The sequence below is a fragment of the Aotus nancymaae genome, unplaced genomic scaffold (assembly GCF_030222135.1).
Source record: "Aotus nancymaae isolate 86718 unplaced genomic scaffold, 86718_ANA_hifiasm-v0.15.2.pri h1tg000059l, whole genome shotgun sequence".
NCBI classification, from domain to species: domain Eukaryota; kingdom Metazoa; phylum Chordata; class Mammalia; order Primates; family Aotidae; genus Aotus; species Aotus nancymaae.
Window position 1 is genome coordinate 59,364,722 of NW_026988473.1, and position 16,648 is coordinate 59,381,369.

General features: G+C 53.1%; 1 protein-coding gene across 4 annotated transcripts in view; it reads right to left on the reverse strand.

Moving 5' to 3' along the window:
• Window positions 1-16,648, reverse strand: part of GDPD5 (glycerophosphodiester phosphodiesterase domain containing 5) — a 90,960-nt gene that overhangs the window by 20,498 nt on the left and 53,814 nt on the right. For all 4 annotated transcript variants that reach the window (XR_010338370.1, XM_012469649.3, XM_012469648.2 and 1 more), the window contains exons 4-6: window positions 6,446-6,549; window positions 2,018-2,111; window positions 1,029-1,088 (exon numbers count right to left, since the gene is read on the reverse strand). Coding sequence is in view for 3 of the 4 variants with exons in the window: in XM_012469649.3 (XP_012325072.2) it covers window positions 1,029-1,088; window positions 2,018-2,111; window positions 6,446-6,549 (258 nt within the window). In the remaining variant the exon portion in view is untranslated. The remainder of the gene's footprint in view (window positions 1-1,028; window positions 1,089-2,017; window positions 2,112-6,445; window positions 6,550-16,648) is intronic.

Below are 16,648 nucleotides of genomic sequence, written 5' to 3' on the forward strand. Positions count from 1 at the left end.
GATGTTCCTGAGAGGGAAGGGCTCTACCTCGGTCAGCTGTGTGCCACTCTGTGCCCACCAGGGCCTCAAGAAGACCAGGCATCAGAAACACACTTCGGCACTGTGCCTGCCACGGATGTAAGCCAGAGAGTTAAGGCTCTGGAATGGGTGAAGCCTGTCTGCTTTGGGCCCAGCCCTGAGCGGGGCACTGGGAACAGGGAGATGGAGGTTAACTCTGGCCTGCAAGGAGCACCTCAACTGGGTGGGTTGAGGCAGGGAGCCAGATGAATACTGAAACACAGCGGTTCGCACATGTAGCAGGGGAAGCTTCAGGGCCATGGAAGCCCGGAGAGAGAAGCCTATGTATGTAGGGAAGATACTGAAGGAGTCCGAGAGAGAAAGGGAAGGCAGGAGCAAAGTGCTAAACAGAGGAAGGAGGCAGAGATGCTGGGAGACAGTGAGATGTCTCATGCAGCAGAAGCTGAGGGTGACTGTCTCACGACAGGCTGGGAGATCAGTAGGGACCAGATCATGCCAGGTAGGGAAGTTTGGGTCATGCTAGAAGCGGTGGGAATGGTGGAAAGGCTTTAAGTTGGGGAATGCCGTCGCCAGATCAGGGTTTTCAAAACAGCCCACCAAAGAAGGAAGAGGCATGTGAGACCCAAGGCAGGCCCGCAGAGGGTGAGTGCCACAGTATGAGCTGTGAGCTCTGCTGCTTAATCACGTGGCTATGGGGCCAGGGCCCTGGATCTTCCATTTTTAATCTGGGAGAGCTTGAGCAAGTGACTTAACCTCCTTGTTCTTCAGTTTCCCCAACCGCAAAATGGAATGGTAACAGTACCTACTTCACGAGGTTGCTGTGAGGGTGAGATGAGTGAACACGGGTGAGGTTGTGAGAAAAGTGCTTGGCGCAGTAAGTGCTCAGCGAGAACTATGAGAACAGTTCTAACGGCCATCCAGGGGAGGGACGTGGTGGCTAGGCCCTTCCTCTGCTGCTGCCGCCTCCAGCTTCCCCGCCCTCTCCCAGCTCCGGCCGAGGCGGCCCTTACCTTGTGCAGCCAGTGCAGGTTCATCTGCTGCCCCACAGCGATGTGACATAGTGCCAGGACCTGAGGAGGGGCCCACAGGGTCCGTGTCAGGCCCGTGTGGATGGGAAGGCTTTGCCAGTTTCTCAGACACCCTGTTTCCCACTGCTGCTCCGGGCCTGCCAGTTTCTCAGACACCCTGTTTCCCACTGCTGCTCCGGGCCTGCCAGTTTCTCAAACACCCTGTTTCCCACTGCTGCTCTGGGCCTGACCCTGGGCAGAGGCAGCAAACCCACTCCAGGCGATAGGAATGCCCAGCCCAGACTAGCCAGCCTGAGGCCTCCTCCCAGCTGATTCCAGGCCTCTAGGCTCCTCCTCTGTGAAATTCCTCATCGAGAGGTCACTGGGTGCTGCTGCACTTGGACTACCCAACTTAATTCATCAAACATTTTGGGAGTTCCAGTCCCTGGAATTCTGAAACAGACTTTGGCCTGTCCCCGAGGAGTCCCGTCCAGCATGGGGGATCCATCTGCATCTCAGTGAGTAGGATATTGGGAACAAGAACCCAAAGCAGAGGCTCCTGGAAGAGGAAGCCTGCAGTGAGCCCTCACAGCCAGGACAGCTCTAACCAGGTCCAGGGAAAACATTCCAGGAGAGACTGGCAAAAGCAAGAGGACCTCCTATTTTGGGGGACCCAGGGCTAAGAGGTGCAGCAGCCCGAGAGGCCCTGGGCAAAATATGAATTAATTACCATAGGGAGCCAACTTCCTATTAGTGGCACAAAATAGCTCCTAGTCATTCACTCTTAGAAATTAACATAAAAATGAAAATTTTATACATATCTTTCTGTATTTTTAATTACTTCCTTAGGATAGATTCTTACAAATACAATATTCCTACAAATACAGCTTCCCCCTTTATACCAGGGTGGGCCCCTCCATCAGCTCGGCATAGGCCAAGTCTCCCCTCCCCTGGGAGCAGGGCCACCTGCCCCTTGAAACAGCCCCACATACCAGGAGGCCAGCAATGTACGCAAAGGCAGCGGCTGTGGTCACAAGGATGGGCATGGGCCAGTCGCTCCAGTAGCCCATGCGGTTATAGAGGTACCTGCCAGGAGGAGAGGGGGCAGAGGTCAGACCTTCACCAGGCTACTGCCTGGCCTAGGAACCAGGATATTCTCAGCCCCCACACAGACCACAGGCTGGGCTCAGCAACCAGGCCCTGCCCACCCAACAACAAGGCTACATGGTAGAGCATTTGCCTGACGCTCTACCATGCCTGCTCACGGCAGCTGCCCAGGGACCAAGAAATGTTAAATAGAAAATAATGCCCCATAATTCTATCTCCCAGAAGTAATCATGACCAAGACTGTGCTGGAGGTTCCTCCTGTGGGTTCTCCCGCCCCCATGCCTATATGTTTGTATAAACAGCAAAGCCAGGACCACATTGCACAAAGCAACACAGTTAGGAACACGGGCTTAGGAGTGAGGAACACGCACACAGGCTGGATTCAAATATCCTCTCTTCTCTGCTTCTCACTGTCTTGTAGGACCTTGTGGAGGTGACAGCCTTCACTGATTCTAAGATGCCATCAATTGTGACTGCCATCTCAACTTCAATGTTAAAATGTGAAAATTGAGGGTCTTAGAATTGATCAAATGTCATACTTGACCTCTCTGAGCCTTAGTTTCCTCACCTATAGGATGGAGACAAGAAGAAAGTGCCTTTCATGAGGCCTCATGAGGATGGAGCAAGGTAAGATGCATGGTAAGTATTCAGCACACTCTCTTTGTTTTCATTTGCTTGATTGAGACAGGGCCTCTGTCACCGAGGCTGGAGTGCAGGAATGAGAACACGGCTCACTGAAGCTTTGACCTCTTCGGCTCAAGCGATCCTTCCACCTCAGCTGGAACCATAGCTGCCCACCACCATATCTGGCTAATTTTTTGTATTTTTTGTTGAGGCAGGGTCTTGCCATGTTGCCCAAGCTGATCTCAAACTCCTGAGCTCAAGTGATCCTCCCACCTCAGCCTTCCAAACTGCTGGGATTATAGGCATGAGCCACCATGCCTGGCCAACTCTTCTCAATACAAGCATTTACTTATGCCAATAAAAATCCTGAGAAAATGTGATTTTTAAAACAGCCACATGACTTTCCACTGAATTAATGTGCCATATGTAGCCAACTTCCTACTAATCATATGAAATAGTTTCTAATTATTCACTATTGTAAATTAACATAAAAATGAAATTTTTATACACATCTTTCTGTATTTTTGATTACTCCCTTAGGATAGATTCCTACAAATGCAATTATAGGGTCAAAGAGAACGAACTTTTTTTTTTTTTTTTTTTTTTGAGACAGGGACTTGCTATGTTGCCCAGGCTGAACTTGAATTCCTGGACTCAAGCAATCCTCCTGCCTCAGCCTCCCCGGTACCTGGGACTATAGGCACACACCACCATATCCGGTGGGAATGAACTTTTTAAGGGGCCTGATAGATACTGCTTAGATGCTCTCCAGAAAGAATGAACTACTCACATCCTCTCTACAAAGGGGGAAACTGAGGCATAAAAGAGGCAGCAACTTGTTTAAGGTCATTAGAGAATCCAGGCCAGTTCCAGGCAGCTCCAGCCTGCGATCATCTGGGACCTTGCCAGGGAGCTGGGAAGGGACACCAGGAGGACCCCATGGGGTATTCACCCTCCCTGGCCCTCACCCTCAGAGTGAGGGGAAAATCTACTGCCTGGCACATCACTGAATGCACTCACCTTACCGTACAGTTGGGGAACTGAGGCCTGAAGAGGAGCAAGACTTGCTCCTGATAACTATTCCCAAAAGACATTCTGCTCCCATTTGTCTCTCAAGTGTGACCACTTTTGTCAGGGAGCCCTTCAGGACAGCAACTGCCCAGAGGGCCCTCCCTGACCCTCCTCATCCAGTGCTGATCCCTGGCTGTCGCTCACATCCTCTTACTGTATGAGTTATTCCCAGAGATTTTTTTTGAGATGGGTTCTGTGTTGCCCAGACAGGAGTGCAGTGGTCTCCCAGCTAGAGATGTTGTTTCCCAGGAAGCAGCCCTCATTTAGGTAGAGCTCTGAGCTCTCTTGTGTCCATCAACTTCGTTCATCCTCAGAAAGAGCTGATGAGGTCAGAGTTACCCCATTTTACTCTGAAAGGGGTAAAATGCAATCTTGGCTCACTGCACTGCAACCTCCACCTCCCAGGCTCAAGCAATCCTCCCACCTTATCCTCCCAAGTAGCTGGGACCACAGGCATATGCCACTCCATCTGGCTAATTTTTTGTAGAGATGGGGTTTTGCCATGTTGCCCAGGCTGGTCTTGAACACCTGGACACACGTGATCTGCTTGCCTTGGCCTCCCAAAGTGCTGGGATTACAGGCATGAGTCATTGTGCCCAGTCCCCAGAGACTTGAGACCATCAGGACTGGGCCCAGGCACCCTGAACCCCAGCACTGACTCCAAGAAACTGAGGTGACAGGCTGAAGGAGCTGCAGGTCTCCAGGCATCCCTAAGTGCCAAGCAGGGCTTCCCTTGCCACCTCCCTGACACGGCAGGAACCCACTGCTTGAATCTCCCAGTGACAGGGAGCTCACTCTCTGGGTAGAGTGGGTGGCTCCATGGACATGATACAGTCAGGTAGGCTGAAGTCCCTGTCCCAGATCTGTCTGCTTCTTGCTGTGTGACTTTGGAAAGGCTACTTAACCTCTCTGAGCCTTGGTCTCTTCAGTCTGTCCTCAATTCATATTTTTGGCACTAAATTGGTTGTGTGACCATGGATGAGTCTTGCCCTTCTCTCGGCCTCCATTTCCCCATCTGTACATGATGGGGGTAGACTTGATGATCTTCTAGGCAGTAGACCCCCTGTTCAGAGGAACTGCCCGGGTCTGCAGTTGAGGGCCAGTAGGGAACATTCCCATTTACTCATGATAGTGTCCATGCTTTGGACATCTGCAAAGATGAATAATTGATTTATGGCATTTAATACAGGCCAGAGGCCACCTCCGGGACTCGGCCAGGGCTCCGGCTCATCTTGCTTGGCGGCTGCAGGGCAGGGGTGGGACCGCAGCATGATCTTGATTGTGTTCATTAATAACAGAGGCATGGCTTGGTGCCATGCAGGGAAAAGAGGATACCCAGCTCCATGAACGGAGTCCCAGGATCATCACAGAATGCTAGAACAACAGCCTGTCAGAAGCCCAGAGTCCTGCAAATCCCAAATGCTAACATCATGCCGCCTCCCGGCTAGAGATGTGGTCTCCCAGGAAGCAGCCCTCATGTTTAGGTAGAGCTTTGAGCCCTCTCATGTCCATCATCTCAGTTCATCCTCAGAAAGACCTGATGAGGTCCAAGTTACCCCATTTTACAGAAGGAGAGGCTCAGAGAGCACTGGAGTCTTGCTCACAGTCATGCTGACCTGAACATCTGATCAAAAGGAAGGAACAGCAATGGATGGGGAGGAGCCAGGCTTCCAAGCCCCAGCTCAGCCCCTCACTGGCTGTGTGACCTGGGCCTATTTCCTTATTTGTCATTGAAACCCTGGGTCCTTCCCCTCTTCCCATGGCCTCCCACTGCTTAACAAAAGGCACGCGATGGAACAGTGAAGAGGAAGAAACCTCCCTGTACCCAGGTAAGTGGCTCAGACAGCCCTGCCTTCGGATCTGAGGTACTCACAAAGGACCCTGAGCTGTCCCCAAACTCATCTGCCAGCCCTGCCCAGGGCCTAGCTAGGGAGTTAGGAGGCCTAGGATCCAGGGCTACCCCTCTGCAGAGACCTTGGTCTCTCTGAGCCATAAATTTCTTGTCCACAAAGTGGGTGACTGGAGGCCCCAGCCTTAAGTTCCTGTTTTCCGTGGTTGCAGCTCGGGGAAGGAGCACCCTGTGTCTCTCCAGGGGGGTTTGGCTCCTCTAAGCCTTTGTTCTTTGAGGCTCCCCTCCACCTCTTCAGGGGGACAGGAATGCAGGCTGAATCATCAATGCAAGCACCAAGGGGTCTCCAAGACTAGCAGCTAAAGTTTCCCAGGTTTCGATCCTAGTCATTCTTTAAGGTCTAGTTCCCATGCCTCCTCCTCCAGGAAGCCTTCCCTAAGTCCCCAGTGGGACTCCCCTCAGGGCAGGAGAGACTCCCCTCTCATTGTTTCCTCCTCCTCTTTCTTGCCAGCCTGTGATACAATCCTTACCCACACCCCGGGCACTTCCCATTACAGTCCCACACCAGCCTCCTCACCAAATCCCTGGAGGTGGGCAGGACAGAGGCTCCCAGGGAGTAGGCCTTGGCCAGGGCCACACAGAGAGCTGGTGGCAGAGCTCAGAGGGCCAACCTGGGAGAGAGGCTCTAACCCCAGCCCCCAGGTCCCAGCTACAGTACTGGATACCCAGCTCCGGGCCCCTTCCTCCCCGGCCCCCTGCCCCCACTCACCAGTTGAATTCATCATAGTCATTGTGGACTTCCCACCAGAAGTAGAGCCAGGTGAGCGTGAGGCCAAAGGTGAAGGTGAGGAGCAGGAACCAGAGGCGCTCCCACTGGAAAAGCAGAGGAGGAGGGGGTTAAGTGGGTCAGGCAGGGGCCAGCCTCTGAGGCTGCCTCCCACCAGAATGTGTCCCACTCCCTCCCAATTTGCTTGTTTGTTTTGAGACAGAGTCTTACTCTGTCGCCCAGGCTGGAGTGCAGTGGCGCCATCTCGGATCACTGCAACCTCCACCTCCTGGTCCAAGCAATTATGTCTCAGCCTCCTGAGTAGCTGGGACTGCAGGCACGTGCCACCACACCCAGCGAATTTTTTGTGTTTTCAGTAAAGACGGGGTGTCACCGTGTTAGCCAGGATGGTCTCAATCTCCTGACCCCGTGATCTGCCTGCCTCGGCCTACCAAAGTGCTGGGATCACAGGCGTGAGCCACCACACCAGGCCTCTCCTCCCTCCCACTTTGCAGCCAAAACTGCCAGGCAGGAATTCCTGCCCTCTTTACCCTGGGAGAAACTGAGGTTCAGAGAGGGAAGTGACCTGTCCACCATCACCAAGCCCAAAGTCACAGAACAGTGGAGAGCTGGGCCAGGCCAGGGCTGTGCTCTTTTAGCTGCAGTTTTTCCACTGTGTACTGCTCTCCTCATTCTGAGATGGCCCCTTGGCACTGGCACCGTGATCATGATCGGCAGTCTGTGAAGTCACATTCCTCACACATGCCTACAAAGCAGGCATTGTTCTTCTCCACCTTTACCCCATGCTTCCGAGAAAAACACTGAAGGCCAGAGAAGCCAAGTCACTTGCGCAGGTCACACAGCAAGTTAGCAGAGGATTAGGGACCAGAGCCCTGGTCTCTGGACTAGAAAAACTGCAGAAGTGCTGTGTTCTGCTGCCTCCATTGAGCCAGATACCCGTCTCCAGCCAGGTGGAAGTGGGGTGGCAGGGGACACTGACACCACCACTGCTGTTTCCTGAGGGGCCAGCTCAGCCTCTGCAGGTGCTTCCTCCTGGCCCTCTGGTTTCTCCTTGCTTTCATCCGTCCCCTTATCTTGGAAGCACAACAAGCTTGGAATATCCTGCATCCTGGGAAACTGCTGAGATCATCAGAACAAGTCAACAGCCCTTGAGGGGAGGTCAGTGTGAGGACGAACCAGACTACCTTCCCCTTGAGGGTGTGAAGTCAGGGAGGCAGCCCTACCTCCAGGCTCCCTGCTATGTTTCTAAACCACCCCAGTTTCACCTCTTCATGGCTCCTTACTGATAGCCAAGCAGGGAAGTCTTCTGGGTACGGCACCCTGACCTCTCCAGCTTCCACCCTCACAACCAGTTCCTTCGACCTGGAAGGGCCACTGCCTCAGAGCTTATTCTCTGAACATTCCCACTCATCCTTCAAGTCAGCTCAAATATCACTGCTTCTGGGAAGCCTTCCTGGATCCACCCTGCCACTGCCTCTGTGAAGCCTTCCTGGATCTACCCTGCCACTGCCTCTGTGAAGCCTTCCTGGATCTACCCTGCCACTACCTCTGTGAAGCCTTCCTGGATCTACCCTGCCACTGCCTCTGTGAAGCCTTCCTGGATCTACCCTGCCACTGCTTCTGTGAAGCCTTCCTGGATCTACCCTGCCACTGCTTCTGTGAAGCCTTCCTGGATCCACCCTGCCACTGCCTCTGTGAAGCCTTCCTGGATCTACCCTGCCACTGCCTCTGTGAAGCCTTCCTGGATCTACCCTGCCACTGCCTCTGTGAAGCCTTCCTGGATCTACCCTGCCACTGCCTCTGTGAAGCCTTCCTGGATCTACCCTGCCACTGCCTCTGTGAAGCCTTCCTGGATCTACCCTGCCACTGCCTCTGTGAAGCCTTCCTGGATCCACCCTGCCACCTCGAACCGGCTGTGGTGCTCCCACAGCATCAGCATCCCTCTGTCTAAACTCGTGCTTTGTGCACCACGACCTGCTGTGTTCCCCAGACAAGCGTGGGTTCCGCAAGGATGGGGACCGAGCTGACTTCCACTCCACTAGTACTTTAGGACCACATGCAGGAATGGGCAGGAAGGAGGGAAAGTCCTCTCACTGTGCAGAATCCCTCCATCTCACACCATGCGGAGACACCATCAGTCTGCTCGAGAACCTCAGATCTCTGTTACCACTTACAAGCCGTGTAACCTTGGGCAAAGTACTCATCCTCTCTGTCACTTAGTTTGCACTAAGTGAAATGAAGGCAACACTAGTACTTATGCCATGGGGTTGATGGAGAATTAAAAGAGATAATACAAGTCAGGTGGCTTGGCGAGCACTCAGCACACTATCAGTGTATCTGTGGCATCCTCTGCCTCTCCAGAACATAGGGAAGACTTTCACACTCTAATGGTCCATGACTCCATACCCACCAAGTGCCCATTCCGTGCCTTGTCTGGGCAAGAGGGCTGGTGCTTGGGTGACCCTTCTGCCCAGGTGGGTCACCCTAGTTGGTCCACTCATGCTTGGGTGAGCAACTGCCACCACTCCTTGTCATATGCAGAACCAGACTGCCTTGCTTAGCCCCACTTTGTACATAAACAGAGAAGCGAAGGTGATGACACCCTGAGACCCAGTCTTTCTAGCAGGTTTAGGTTTTGGGAGGTGGCTTCTCAGAGGGTAGGGCACTTGTGTCTGCCCCACCTGGACACAGAATGGCACAAACTCCAGTTGCAGGCACAGCAAGACCCAGCCTCAGTCAGGAATAGGGAAACCCTGGTTAGGAGCAGGGCAGGCCATGTGCCCTTCTGGAGCAATGGAACCCTAGGAGCCACCACCCAGAGAATGGCTGGGACTATCTAGAGCTGAGTCTAGGGGCTCAGTCCTGCCTCCCATGGCAGGGCCATGGGGCTGGCCCAGACTGCCATGTCTGAGCCAAGGCTGTCTGGCGCTGCGCACGACCATCTCCCCACCACCCTCCAGTCAGAACCCCAGGACTAGTCCTTCTCAGAATCCCTCTTGCCACCTCAAATTCTTATTTGCTCATAACAACCTTCATTTCCTGCAGAGTGCAGCTGGTGAGTCCCAGGCCAGCTTAAACATCTGAGTCTCCCAAAGGGTGAGCCATGTCTTTAGACTGACACCCATCTGGTCATGTCATGCCCCAGCTTGAGAGTCCCATTTGCCTGAGCTTCTCTGTAGACGTCAGGGCCCACTCTGGCCCAGGCCAGCCTCTGTGCTTTATGTCCCATGCAAATAATTAAATATGGTTCCCCAAACAGACTCTCCAGACTCCAGGCCTTCACACAGCCAGAGCCTCCATCTAGAAAGCATCTCTGCTTCATCAGGCAAAGCCCTACTCCTTCCAGAGTGCCCCTCCCTGAAGACTCCCCTGTTTCATAGGGTAAATCCCATCTTCTCAGACCTCCGTAGCCCATGCAAGCATCTCACTTACGGCTCAGACCCCACAGTCCTAGAATTGTCTCTATACATGTCGGCCTCCCTGCTATACATAAGTGCCTGAGATCTGGGCAGTCTTCGTGCTCCAGGTGGCACAGGAACTTGAGAAAGATTTGATAATAAAATTATAGGTGAGGAAACACCCTTTCTCCTGCCCTGCACAAGTACATACACCCATCCAGGAGAGATTTCCCTGGGGCTTAACACCCCATCCCCGCAAACAAGTGCCTAGTCTTCTATAGTGCCCACGCTGGCAGTGCCAGATGGCTGTCTGTTTACAGAGACCATGCTGCCTCCTCAGGGGCAAGATCTGTGTGCCTCTAACCGGCAGAGAAGGTTCTGAGAGGGACCTGGGTGAGGGGTGAGCCTGGGTCTGGGATGAGTCTGGTCCCAGGCAAGTAGCCTGGAGGCGAGAAGGTAGAGAACCTGCAGTAGGTTCTGGGAAGACGTCCTGTGGCCAGGGGGATGCAGGGCCCAGGGGCAATGCTGACAGGGGGCCAGGAAGACAACAGGGCCCAGGAGGGCCCATGGCAGCCAGGGTCCTATGCCCCAAAGGCCGTTGTCCTCACATGTCCAGATCCTTAAAGTGGGGCAGGGCAGGGCAAGAGTGAGGGGCTACACCTCCCACCCCTGGGTATTGGCCAAGACTAGAGCTGGCGGTGGTGGGGGGTGAGGTGTTCAGGCATGGCAGGAATGCGGGCAGGACCTAAGCAACAAGGAGCCAGGAACCCCATGATCAGAACTAGGGCATGGGCTGGAGTTGGGACGACCTAGGATTAAAGTCCTGGGAGCTGGAGCTGGAGCCCACAGGGAGCCTGTAGATGGGGGCAAAGAGGCCCCAGCATAGAGGGAGGCAGGCAGTGGGGGGTCACTCTAAGAACAATCAGAGGAAAACACTGAATGGCAAGGGCTGGGAGGAAGGGAAGGGGAAGGGGAGGAAGTGGCTGCAGGAAGTGGCCTGTGGAGCAGCTCCACTGATAAAGAGGCTCCAGTGGCACTAATGGTCCTTGTCAGGGCACGTTACATCAGAGAGAGGCCTGCCTGCTCCAACCATTAGCAAGCCAATCTGGCCCTGCTCCCGGAGACACGGAGCAGTGATCGCTGCCCCAATGCCATGACCACGGCCCTTCTTCATCTCTCATAGTCTGCACAGCACCACAGGTTGTTTATTTAGGGATATCTACCCCCATTGCACAGAGGCTCAGAGAAGGGCCCCCACGTATGGCTGAGCAAGTCATGCATTGCTCCCTAAGAAGTGCCACTCATGTCGTGGTGACCATCAAGGTGCATATTTATTATGACGATTTGCTGGCACATGGTGGTCGTGTCCTAAGAAAGGGGCACTTTTTGCTAATTTGCATAAAGGCTCAACACGGGTGAGTAGAGGGGAGTCAGAGGGGTCAGCAGGTAGGGGAGGAGTGGGGATAAGATGTGAACCCAGGTATACTGACTCCGCCTTGGGAGGCAGCCTGCGCAGCCCCCTCAAAACCCACCCTTGCCCTCTGGGACCCAGTATGGCTATCCCAGGCCCAGCCTGGCTCCCTGGATTTCTTCCCTCCATCTCTCTGACCCCAGGCCAGACCTGTTGCTCCTTCAGGAAGCCTTTCCATCCCTCCTGGCCCCAAGGCCCCCTCAAGCCATCCTGCACAGACTCTTGGCACCCACCACTGTGACCCTCAATCAAATTGTAAATTGTGGAGATGGAAAGAACACAGGCTCTGAAGAGCTGGCTCTGCCACTCAGCACGTCACTTGGCCCCTCTGAGCCTCAGTCTCCTTGTTGTAAATGGGAATAACAGTCCCTCCCTCGGAAGGAGGCTGTTAAATGAGCTGAAGGGCTTCAGGTGGCACACAGTAGGCATCTAATAAGGGCTGGTTCACTGGGCTGCAGGCTCCCTCAGGTCAGAGATGGCCTGAGCTATCTCTATGTCCCCTGGGCCCAGCATCACGCCGGGCATAAGGTGGTGGTCACCTGTGGCATGAGGGACAGAAGGAGGGATGGATGTGAGACAGGCTGACACAGGGATGCTCAGGACCACCAGTGGGCAGCACCATTATGCAAGCCCCAGACATCCCCTGAGAGAGCAGGAGAAAGGCTGAGGGGGCTAGGTTTGAGGGAGCAGCTGCCTCCTGAGGTAGGCACCAGGAGGAGTGTGCTGGAGGCTGCCCAAGGAGGAACCAGATACGGCGAGCAGCTGGGGCAGGAGTGGCCCCTGGCTGTCGACGGGGAAGGATGCTGATTCCTGTTCCAGGGGATGGAGGCTCAGGTTGAGGCTACTGTGATGGAGAATCCGGGAGGCCCCACCCCAGAGGCTGCTGTGTCTCCTTCCATTCTTACCCTAACCCTTCAGGAACAGGAGCCCACTCCTTAGCAATCTGGGCAACTGTGGGTCAATTTCCCCAAAGGCCAGTCCTCCTCACTGTCTCCTGATGACAGTCATGTCTTCTCTTCACCCCTCCTTGTCTCTGTCCTGTCCCCCCCACCCCTGAGCCCTCTGTGTTCAGAGAAGGATGTGGAGAAAGACCTCATTAGTAGCAGGGGCTCCTACAGTCACAAAGCACGACTGCGGCCAAAACGCCAGTCCAACACAGGAAGCGTGGGCTCGGCGGCGGCCGGCTCTCCTGCTGCCTTTTGCCACTGGCTACAGGCCCCTGCTGCTGTAGACTGCAGCCCCAGGACAAAATGCACACGGCTGCCCCTCCCACTAGTAGGGACCCTGAAGGATATGGAGCACCTCCCCTGGGTCCCTAAGCAGAACCTGGGGTCTGAAGTCTACACACATCACTCTGAATGTTGCAGACTTTCAGAATTGCAGAGCTCTCAGAGCCAGAGTGGAGTCTTGCTCCACTCCTGCTCCCCTGCCTGTCCCCCTGCCCTGGGGCAGAGAGCATGTCTGCAGCCTCCAGGACAGGAGCTCACCCTGATCTACTCCACTGGCTCCTGGGAAAGGGCCTCTCCTTTGAGATGCTGCCTAGTCCTCTGTGGACTCAAAATTATTCCTTCCAAGACATGCAGCCTGACAACAGGAGGCTAGGTTGAGGGAGTCCAGCAACATTGGGTTTGAATCCCAGACTGGCGAAGACTGAGTGACCCTGGGGAACACATTTACCTTCTCTGCGCCCCAGGTTCCTGCTCTCTAAAATGGGGACAGTATCAGCATGCTGCACAGACCACTAAAACCTCCCATGCACAGTGTCTGGTGAGGCTGATGTCCAGTCAGGGGAGTTAGTGCCCTCCCTCCCCTGCCAGGAGGTGGAGCTGAAATCTGCCTCCTCCACTGCTCCCCTGCAACTGGTTCTCTGACACCACACAGAACAAGGCCAGCCAGAAGGTAAGAAATACTGGGGTCAAATAATCACAGAGTGGAGAATACACAAAAGAGCTGGATTTTTCACCTGGCCCTTCTCCCCACTGGCTATGTGGCTGTGGGCCAATTGCTCAGGACCTCTGACCTCAGCTTCCTCCTCTGTTCACAGAATGACATCACCACCACCTCACAGGAGGGCTGCCAGGCCCCAGCACGATTACAGATGTAAGCTGTAAGTCGCCAAATCCAGGATCGTTCCTGTAATTATCATTTCGCGTCTGACAGCCCTTTAATTATGTGAAGACAGTGATCAAGGCTTTCCTCCCTGTTCTATACCACATCTCTCCAGCTGCTGAGGACAGCCAGGTTGATTGCCTGCCTCCAACCCAGGGTGGGTGCCATGGTCAGCCAGATGCAGTGGCCAGGCTGGCTCCTGTAGACTGCATCCCTGGGAGCCAGCACCAATGGAGGAAGAAGACCCTGGCATGGCAGCTGCCCGATCTCACTCACAGGCTGCATCCCAAGCTGTGAGGAACAGAGGCCTGTGTTAGCTCACCATGGCACTGGGGGTGGGTAGGGATGCTACTGCTAAGAGCCCTTTACTTGCTCCATCTCATCCTCCCCACAGTTCTGCAAAGCAGAGGAAACCAGCTCTCAGAGAAGGAAAGGGACTTGCTCAAGGTCACAGAGAGCACACATAATGGTGGAAGCACAATTCACACCCAGGTTTGTGTACCTCCAGTATCCCCCAGCTGTTTCGGAGCAACAAGGAGCAGGACGTGTAAATTATCCCTGTCTGACCAAGGTGGAAACAGGCTTAGAGGGACAGGGCCTTGCCCAAGGTCACACTTAAGAGTCATAGGCAATGCCAGAGCAGGGACCCTGGGATTTCAGAGTTAGCTAAGATGTCAGAGACTATCTCACCTCACCTCCTAAAGATCCAATTAAGAAATGGAGGAACTGTAATCTAAAGGAGAATGGCCTGGAAATGTGGGCAAGAGCTTAGGATATTAGTATGTTAGTGCAAAAATAATGGGGAATTCAACTTATGGTGTTGGGACTTCTGGACATCCATTTGGTAACAACTATAATTAGACCCCTTCCTCACATCCTGTACCAAACTAAATCTCAGTGTCTCTCCTCCACATCCTCACCACCCTTCTCTTCCAGTCATCTGCATATATGTGTTGAGCCCTTGGACACTCAGAGATAAATCAGGCCACCCTGAGCCAAGACTGGCAGCAAACAGACAGCTCCAATCCTGGGAATTGGTGTGGTGAGTGGGGTAGACACAGGTTGCTAAGGAGCTCAGAGCCCAGATCCTTAACACTGTCAGTTATAGGAGGAGGGGTGAGCTAGAAGGCTTCCTGGAGGAGGAGACACCTGCAGCAAAGTGGAAGGAAAGAGCTTGTTGAGAAGACAAGGTTGGGGAGCCTCAATCCACACAGAGGAAAGGAGCAGAGGGCATGAAGGCAAAGAGCAAAGCAGGCTTTGTTCTAGGGAACTGGCTCGTTATGGGCTTGTAAAAGCTTTCCCTATGTAAGAGTATTAACCTTAATACACACTGTATATTTTTTCTTGTATGTCATTTGAAATAATTTTAACATGCTTTCTGTATAGGAATTTAAATTTTTACGTAGTCAAATCTATCCCTCTTTTCCTTTATACATTTTGCCTTTGGTGTTGTGTTTAAGAAAGGTGGCCCAAGATCATATATTTAATATTTTACACCCACAATTTCTCAGTTTCATTGTTTACATTTCAATCTGCAATCCACCCATCCATCTACATCCATCTATATATAGTTCCATATGGATGTCACGTGTGCGGAGAGAGGTTTGAAAGCCTTATCTCTAAAGCATGAAGACTAGAATTTCTTTTACATCTTTCCAAGTTGTTTAAATTTTTTCAACAAATGTATGCCTTCAAAATAGGAAAAAAGTTTAAAAATAGAAAAAAATACATCTTAATCCATCTGGAATTTATTTTGGTGTGAAGTAAGAGGCAAGGATCTAATTTTACTTTCACCAAATGGATGCTTCAGCTGTCCCTACATCATCTGTGATACTGGTAGTAATTTCCACATTCGTTCACCACACAGTGAGTTCTCAGATGCCTGCGGATATGCATCCAAGTTTTCCAATCCGGCCCAAGGCAGCCCTTTCCCCCTTGTGTGGGCTCTGCCTGGCACAGCTCCTTCCTGCTCAGCCAAGTCCTGCCCCCAGTGGTTCCAGCTCTTCTTTGAGATCCCAGCGCCCAGATATGCCCTCAGCACATGGACCTACAGAGACCAAGAGGGGGAGATTGAGGAGTGCCTACTCCTGAATCTGCCACTTGCAACCACAATCTTGGGCACCTCAGCTCTTCCAATGGTCAGCCTGTTCCACCTTCACCAAGTTCCAAATGGGGGGACTGATGCATGGGAAAGCCTGGGAGAAGTCAGCTGGAAAAGGTGCAGGGAGCTCCCAAAAGGGAGAGATGGGCAGGTTCTGGAAGGATTACCCTGGCCCTGATCCGGGAGATTTGGGGGAGGTGGTGGCCTGGGGAGGTCGGAGAGATATTGCAGCATTAGGGCTGAGCAGGGAAAGGGATTAGAATCCCCACCCACAGCCGGCTCCTGACAGCCTAAGAGGCTGGATTTATTTTTCTGGACTACAGAGAGCTGGGCAATCAGGCCTCTGTCCTTGCTTCTGCTGGGGTGCACTCAGAGCAGTTCATTAGGCAGGAGAATGCAATTAAGTCCTGCCTGGAGCACCCTGTCTCTCCCAGCCTATTCCTTGGCACTGGCATCAGCCCCTTAGGGAGACATGAGCAGAAAGGCTGAGGGGCCCTTAGGAAGGACCATCCCAGATCCCTTCATAGGACCCTGACCACATCATAGGGTGGGCGGCCATAGTCCCCTGGTAATGCCCCATCTCCTGCCCTACCCTGGCTCCATAACCCGACACTCAAGATGTTCACAGAGTGCCATCAACAAGACTTAGCCGCTTCCCCTGGAGCATGGTGTGGTCATGCCAGGTGCCCTTGGCACTATTCCGAGAGGAGCTAGGCAGGGTGTGGGGGTTTCCGAAGGCAACAGACAACATGGCTTTATTGCAGCGATAAATCCTCACCTCCTTGTGCTGCACAAACCGGCCCTCCTCTCTCTCTCTCATGGATGTAATAATATCATCTCCTAGTTTCTTATCCTTACAGCAACCCTGCAACTTTAGAAGTGAGAGAAATAAAGCTCAGAGGGCCTCTCACCCCTGCCGGGTCTCTTTTCCTCAAAGCACTGGAGGAGAGAAAGTCATCACTTTGACAGTTTGTAGGGAGGGCATGTATTTCTTCAAGGTTGGAACAATGGTCTCTTTGGTACAAGATGGGAGGCACATTCCTTTCCATGATCTAATTGGATCCATAGGATATAGATTTGTGCCTCCACTTAACCCACAAGCAAGC